We start from the raw sequence: 7,954 nt of genomic DNA, 5'->3' as shown, positions 1-7,954 counted from the left end.
CACAGCTGCTACTCTGAAACTCACCTTACAGTAGGTTTGTCTAGGCTACATTTTCCTCTAGTTTGCTAGCTTGATCTAACATCTTCTAAACTCTAGTCAAGGCAAAGCTCATTGCCCTTTAGCATGTCCTACGCTAGATAAAACCAAAGAGAACCTAAGTTACAACTCGATCAACTTAGCATGTATTAAAATCAATACTGCCTGGCTACACTAGGCTTTTAAAATGTGTTTAGTTTACATGATCTAGCAACGCACCTTTAAATTCTGGTCAAGCCAAGACCAAACATGTATTTTGGGATGTGCATAGATGACTATCCCTTTGGATAACACTATGCTTGTTGCCAAGGTGGCATGCCATTTTCACAAGGGTGTATAAAAGCTAGCCCACTGCAGATGGATTCAGACAGGGAACCTTGCTAACGCTGCAAGTGCCATCTTCTCTGCAGGTGCTCTACTCTCCAACAGCAGTGCCATCTGAGTCTTTACAAGCAGACACATTGACGCTTGCATGTCAAACGACATCCCAACCCCCACCTGGACAGCAGATGAAAGGAAGAGGAGAGCTCTTGTGGCTGCCAAAGAAACATATTGCACTGTATCAATCACCTGCGAAACTTAGGAGCAGCACCTTGGACCTCACATGTGCTAGAAGCACATTCCTGCCAACCCTCTGCTTGAAGACAAGCTCATGGCAGGCGATGTTGGGAAGGGAGAGCTCAGTTGCAAGGAGGTGCAGTTATGACATCCGCAACGGGCATTCCATCCAAGCAACCAGCCAGCATGTGTTCATTCTGCATATGAAGTTACTTAACTATTTAGGGAACCATCACACTTCAGTGTTTTCAGCTTGTCCCTGTAATTATTTTTACAGGTTTCTCATAGAGTTAATCTAAAAATTCAAAACCATTTTCCAATGGAAATCAGAAGAACAGCGTTACATGCTGATATTGTCAACAAAAGGATACTGCGTCATAGGTGAAGGTAAGGGCTGCCTATGACGCCCACTGGGTATTCATCAGTGTTATTTTTAAACCAGCTTCATGGACGATTCATTTGTTCCCTACGTTCACACTAACACAGACTAATTCCAATCAGAAGAAATTACGTACAGAGAAAGGAAATAACACAATCTGGCTTCTTTTTTCTGAAACTTGAACAAAACAATTATTTAAATGCAAACAAGTGACCAGACCCATTTAAATGCTCTCCTTGTTGAGACAGAAGAACCATTTCCCTCTGATGCATACACAGACCTTTCTGTTGTGGTGTCCCTCCTACCCCCCTTATTTGACTTGCCACATTTGTGTGTACAGTGTTGCAGTCTTATAGTTCTACTGCAATGTCTCTCCCATTCTCCTCTATTTTCTTTTCTCTTTATCTAGTTCCTGAAAAGTGGATACATTTTTTAAATGCCCGCCGCAACTAACACCACTGTTGGCTTCAACGGGAGCCGAGTTAGGCCACTGGCGAATGCTTATGAAAATCCTACCCTTTACCTATCTGCCTTTTAAGCGCTGCCCATTATTAAAGAAGAAGGAAGCCTAACGTCATCTTTTGTCACCACAGCAAGTGATCGGGAGCAGCTGCTACAATCCAGTGGCTGCAGGAGAACACAAGCGGTATCCCAGGCCTGGTTTGTCAGCACTTCGGTATAATCAGAAATGCAATACATTGGATTTGTGAAACATCCGCACAACTTGCTGTCACCATCCCTGGCCTACAGTCTTCCACGACTGGTGCTCCAAGTGCAGCAACAGCAGAATCAGTCTTTTTTTTTTTTTAAAAAAAAACAAATGAACACATGGCCTGGTTTTTCAGAGGCCCTGCGGCTCTTACTGACGTCAACGGGGAGCCTCGCGTGCGCAGCCCCTCTGAAAACCAGCCTTGCATGACCCAGAGGAGAAGAATGCTCCTTGAAGATGTACACTGCTTGCTGTGGGAAGGGGAAGAATATTGACTAACTTTGTGCTGCCCTGTCCCCCTTCAAGACAGTTAAAGGGCTTTTACGATCATATTGTCTACAGCAAAGAAATTATAAGCTAACTTGCACTTACATGATAACAGCTAGGCAGGCGATGAGCTGTGATCGCTGGCAAAGAATTGCATGGTGGGGTCCTGCTCCATGAGTGACATTACCATTATTATACCAAAATAATAATAATACAGTGCCCATGCTGTTATATTTGTTACCCCATATGCCCCAAGCTACCCCATCCCACCTGTTCATCTCATCAACTTGGTACTTCCCATCTCCTAGACTGGGAGCTTTTTGGAACAGGACTGTCAACATATATTTGCACAGCACCCAGCCTAATGGATACCGAGCTGGTTGTGGCTATTAGATGCTACTGCAATATAAAAGTTCAGCAATGCTAACTGAAGTAGCGCCTCTGACAATCAGCGCACGAAGTGCAGGTGCTGCTCGCGCCCACCTGAACTGGTCAGAATTGTGGAGCGGGAGACGAGGAATGAACACACCTTTCGTTTTAGACAGAAGACTAAAAATGGATTCAAAATGGACATCAGAGCCACAGTGTGTGGGACATAAACAAGGTGACACCAGTCAGACTTACCCAGAACAGGAGGCTGGACATAGCTTTGGCAGCATTGAGTGTTAAAAGAAGTTTATAATAAGGGAGATCATAAAGGTGTTTAAATTAGGGATGTTCCTCGCTGCACAGCAGATATCCAGTTACACAGCCCCTTTATCAGTGGAAGCTATGCTGAATTCTCTCTACTTCCTTCAGCATAAAGGAGAGCAGGAAGGGGTATGGGGCTGGACCTGACTTTCCAAGAATTAATGTGGTTGGTATCTGAAACACAAAGGCCTTTTACCATTAGAGCACCTTAAAGGTAGAGAAGATCATTCTCCTCTGCTGGAATATTTGCTCTTCTTCAATATGGGACCAAATCAATGTTCTGTAAAGTCTATGTCAAGACTATGGTTGACTTCAAGGGGCTTTGGATCAGGATATAACAGAGCTAAGCTTGGTTGTCACTCTATAAGGGCCTTCAGTATTTCCATTTCAAGTCTGCTTGTGGGACTGAAACTTGGCTTTTTCCTTTTTTGTTCTAACTTAAATGTTAAGTCATTAAAAATGTCTGTATCAAAGAAATAATTTGGATCCTAGAATCCCATTCTTAACTCACCCTGTCGGTCCCAGGTATTTCAGCACACGTGGAATGTAAACCTTGTCACTGTTCAGAGACCCAGCACTACCTCTGCTCAACAAGGTAGGGTAAGGACAGGCTTGCAGTCTTAACTTGGCATTTCTCTGGTCTTTTCTGGTTTAAGTTAGGTCCTGAGCATTACTTCAATAGCTCTGTGTTTAAAAACGCACACAGACTCACTCACTCACTCTATAACTACATATCTAAGCGAATGGTATAGCAACCCACCTACTGCTTCCTCCAAGGCCATTAACATTCATAGAGAATAGAATCATATCATTTCAGGAGGAAAGCTACATCTGTAGAACTTCCTATAACAGATTGAATTAAACAGAATTGCTTTCTGCCTTTAATCTGCTCAACCGTTTATCTATGCTGTCCTGGTTGGTTGAGCTTTCTTTAACCATTACAGATTAGTGTTCTGCTGTGACACGTTAAAAGCTTAGCCTTGTTTATTTTTGTCAAGAACACGGAGAAACCGGGTTCAAATGTTCATACAGCAGTTTGCAATATAAAAAGAACGTGCCCAGTATGGATCAAGGTATTTTGTTTTGCAGAAAATACAACATACAGGGAAGCAGTGAGCAGAGAGATATTACCATGGCTGAGAAGAACATAATAGACACTTTATTAAAAAAAAAAGGAAAGAGGCATGTAGAGCCTCAGAAATATGTACAATAACTTTAAATCCGTAAATACAAAATTTAATCTGAGGTTCAAAATAGATCAACCACACCAACCAGCTTTATATAAGAGACCAAATAATAAGTGGTCAAGTAAATTACTGCTAATGAAGATTTATGATTTTACTACATTTACATCAATGTTACAATTTATTAAGAGATAAATCCTGCCAATCGTGATTTTTCCATCATTCAGTTGTAGCAGGGTCAAGTAAAAAACAAAAAACAACAGAACTCAGACACATTGCTTACAAAGTGGTGTTTAAGTAACATTAAAACACATTGTGGTAAATTGTCACAACTGACTTACGAAAAGTGAGAGCAGCTGCTCAATCATAAGATTTTAGTATGAATGAGCCACCGTCGCTGAAGCCTCTATAATGATGTTCCCAATATATTCTTATAAACCAGATCCAACAGTTACCATGCTTGTGAGACTTCAGTATAACCTATCTGATTACTAGATGCCAGTTTGGGATGGGAAAAAGAGACCATATTCTTGAACACACTGCAAATAATCTTCTGTGCAGCCAAATACTGTTCCAGGGAAACACCCGTTCTGTGACTGCTCAATGTGACTGCTGTCTGAGCTCACAACTTCAGCATCTAAAATGAGTCAATGAGGATCTTTCCAAAGATCCAAAGAATGACATAAATACTAAATAACTTAAGCAAAAACCAACCAACCAAACAAAACCCCCCAAACAGTGTCTGATGAGGGTGGGGAAATCAAGAAAGGATTGCAAAAAGTAAAAAGAAAACAGCCAATTTTAAACAAAACTTATCAACAAGTGGCTTTATTTTGCAAATTCCAATGAATTGCCATTAGCTATTAATTTATCTTTCCTCTCTGACAGAAACAGAGTGCTGTTCCAGACCTTCAACTTTCTGTCTATGCTGGGCTGGTTAGTGCTCATGTGTTATTTAAACAAAGCATATTCCAAATGGATCTGACTATATATGGAATTCCCTGACGAGTAAAAGTTTGGATGACCTTAAAAAACAAACAAACCCAAAGTATGCTAAAATAGACTTTTAGTAGCAAAGGTCAGATATCCAGTATGACCCACCATTTCCTTGAGTGGCACACCACTTTTAAACTGGGCAGTTCCCTGCTGCAGAATACCATATAAGCTACCTTGATTTGATTGGTTGCTGCTGTCAAACCCAGTGCTAGAATTATCCTCGGCTGCTTTTCCAAGGTCAGGGATTTGCAAGCTAATTGTCCTAACATTGTATACTCGAAGCAGAATTTCCAAAGTGTTAATCTCAGTAAAACCATGTTCTTCCATAGCCAGGCAGGTTCTTTGAACTTGTTCAATGCAAGGGGAGAAGGAGCAGATGCGTCCACCTACAAAATAAGACAGGCAGCGTGGGAGAGAGGAAAACAACAACTTAATTAATCTTAGCCAAATTCTCTCAGTTGTGCAAAGCATAACTCTTAGTACAGCGCACATACATAATTAAAAGACCGAATATGCCTAAGAGATAAAGATCTCCAAGGAGATAACTATGCCATTTACAGAGTCAACATAAAAATGACAGGTTTCAGAGTAGAAGCCGTGTTAGTGTGTATTCGCAAAAAAGAAAAGGAGTACTAGTGGCACCTTAGAGACTAACAAGATGATTTTACAAGATGCTTCAGCCCACTTTATAAGTACAAATATGACGACAGATTAATCCATTTTTGGAATACACACTTGTCCATGATTTTAGTTCATGGTTCGGCTGTAGAGCTGATCACTTCAGACTGCTGAATTTTCTTGGAATCAACACATATGACCCCTGGACTGATGCACTAAACTGAAGTTAACTCATGCACAAACATGAAAGTTAGTTTCTAACTCTGCTCCACATTACAGCATTGCCTTTATAATACAAGCACACACACACACACAAAACTGGCTGTGTTTATTTGAGACAGAGATGGTATGTGTAGACAGAATAAAGTAATCTCTAGTCCATAGATGGAGTGTTATTAAAGCTTCACCCTTCTAGTCAAGCAAGCTCTTCTCGTGTCTCCTGAGTATTAAATTCAAAACACATTGTAAAAGGCAACCCTGTGTGGGCTTACTGATTGTTAGATCGGGCAGCTTCATGGCATATGCATCAAAACCTTTGCACCACAAGACAAGACTTCAAATTATATACTGTTACTTTCCTTCCCATTGAAGCATCCCCCAGCCTTTGCTTTTAAATACTGAGTATTTTTAGCCCCTCTCCCCACCTTTTCATTAGCCCCAATGTCACCTTTAGAGCTGGGAATAGAACGATTCAGATTTACTCTAAAAAACCACAGCCAAATAAGATCAAAGAATTATAGAGACACTGTCTACCATAAATCCAGGTCATGTGGTCTCACCCATGATGTAATGTCCCATGATGCAACTGACCTTACTGAAAATTTATATCGGGGGAGGGGAATGACGGAAGAACACAAAAGCTGAAGCTATAATATTTTCAGATGTATATCGATCTGCTTTGCATTCCTTCCCATCTCTCTCTCTCTCATGCGCCACGTCTACTAATCCAGGCAAACCTCCTAAGCACAGTTATGTAAGCAGTTAAAGAACCCAAGTATTTGACAGCAAAGCATCCTGCTAAAAATAGAGGCTAAACTGGTCCCACACAAGGACTGGTTTATGACATTTTTTTTTGTTTTTAAAGCTACAGATCTAAAAAAAGACCGTGTCAGGTTTGAATGCAAGAGCTGCTGTAATGCCCCGGTCACTGTGCAGCAATGATGTGCTGGATAGTAATTGGGGGAGAATTCTTTCCGTGACCATTAATCCATTCTGCAGTAAATAGGTTTCAGATTGGATTTTATTTTAGCCTTCTAATAGAGTCTTCCTTGTCAATGGTACTTATCACACATCTTCAAAACAAAGCAGCCTTTTGTCAAGCAATTCCCCGAAGTCACAATTAAAAAAAACAAATCAAATAATCACCTGCAAAAGTGACTTTGGGATTCTGTGTAATCCACAAAGCCTGATGATTGCAATTTAGTTGCACATCCATACAGCTAATACCAATGAAACAAGATGTTATATGGATTAACCTGCGTGGCTATCAAAATTACTCTGAAGCGGACAGGATTTTTTCGGCGGGGGGGGACGGGGGGAGAAGACAACTAGTCTTTGTAGACATTACTGCAAAGAGGAGAAGCTGGGAGGGGAATTTCTGTTATATAATTAGAAAGCTAGTATGATATATGCATGTTGTAAAGAAAGACATTACATTCTCATTGTGTAGGAAACCAAACAAGTGTCTAACTTAGTTAAATGTCATTTCACAATCAACTCTTTGTCTTCAGAGAAAGAAGTTGCAGAGAAATCCATGTTCTACTAGTGCTTCATTCAGTCTTTTCTTTTTTGGTGGTTTAAGCAACAAAGCAAAAGTGCTTTACATTTATAGTAAAGATTCGGCTGATTTATTTGGACTCCGAAGATTTCATGATGGCTTTAGATACACAAATCCGCATTACTTGCCAAAAAGAGGAAGCCTGCAAGCAGCTGTTGCGACCCTGGTCACTGGCAGTTCGTATCAATCCTTGAAACCACAGCAACACACATTTTTGTTTCCTGGGGTGGTTAGCTGACCACAGAATGTCTCTACCAAATTTGGTCATGATTACCAAAACAAACACTGACCGCCCACACACTAGACTGTTGAGAGAGCAGGGGGATTACACAAATCGTGTGTTCAAACCACCCGGTGGTAAAGGAAGAACGTGTCTGAAGTAACTAAGATAACATGCAGAAGGGAAGTGCAGAACACGGGTCACATTGCTTAGTGCACTATGGGAAGGCGGGCAGATATTACAGTCATGAAGGTGGTATAAGAACCTGTATGTTGTTTTCAGTTTTTCTACCTATTTTGGATTACCTGTGTCCTCTTGTTATTAAATAGAAGGTGTACCCGATAACACACCTAAAAAGAAGCCTAGGTGCAGTAACCACAAAGCATCTTGCTTTAAGTCTTCTACCAGTTGGGAGAAGGGTCCCACATACTTTTTCCTGTACAGACCAGCCAGCAGGATGCATTTGACTTTTATGATGTTGGACTTGCTTAGGGGGAGTTCAGGCTACCATTCTGCAAGC

At 41.0% G+C, this 7,954-nt stretch overlaps 1 protein-coding gene across 4 annotated transcripts in view; it reads right to left on the bottom strand.

Moving 5' to 3' along the window:
• Window positions 1-3,776: 3,776 nt before the first annotated feature.
• TRMT61A (tRNA methyltransferase 61A) overlaps window positions 3,777-7,954 on the bottom strand; it is a 37,923-nt gene continuing 33,745 nt past the window's right edge. For all 4 annotated transcript variants that reach the window (XM_043549331.1, XM_037901020.2, XM_037901021.2 and 1 more), the window contains exon 4: window positions 3,777-5,205. In XM_043549331.1, the coding sequence (XP_043405266.1) occupies window positions 4,877-5,205 (329 nt within the window). In that variant the 3' untranslated portion in view covers window positions 3,777-4,876. The remainder of the gene's footprint in view (window positions 5,206-7,954) is intronic.

The sequence above is a fragment of the Chelonia mydas genome, chromosome 6 (genome assembly GCF_015237465.2).
Source record: "Chelonia mydas isolate rCheMyd1 chromosome 6, rCheMyd1.pri.v2, whole genome shotgun sequence".
In the NCBI taxonomy this organism is placed as follows: domain Eukaryota; kingdom Metazoa; phylum Chordata; order Testudines; family Cheloniidae; genus Chelonia; species Chelonia mydas.
Note: the sequence above shows the minus strand (reverse complement) of the source record. Positions and strands in the feature narration are given on the sequence as shown.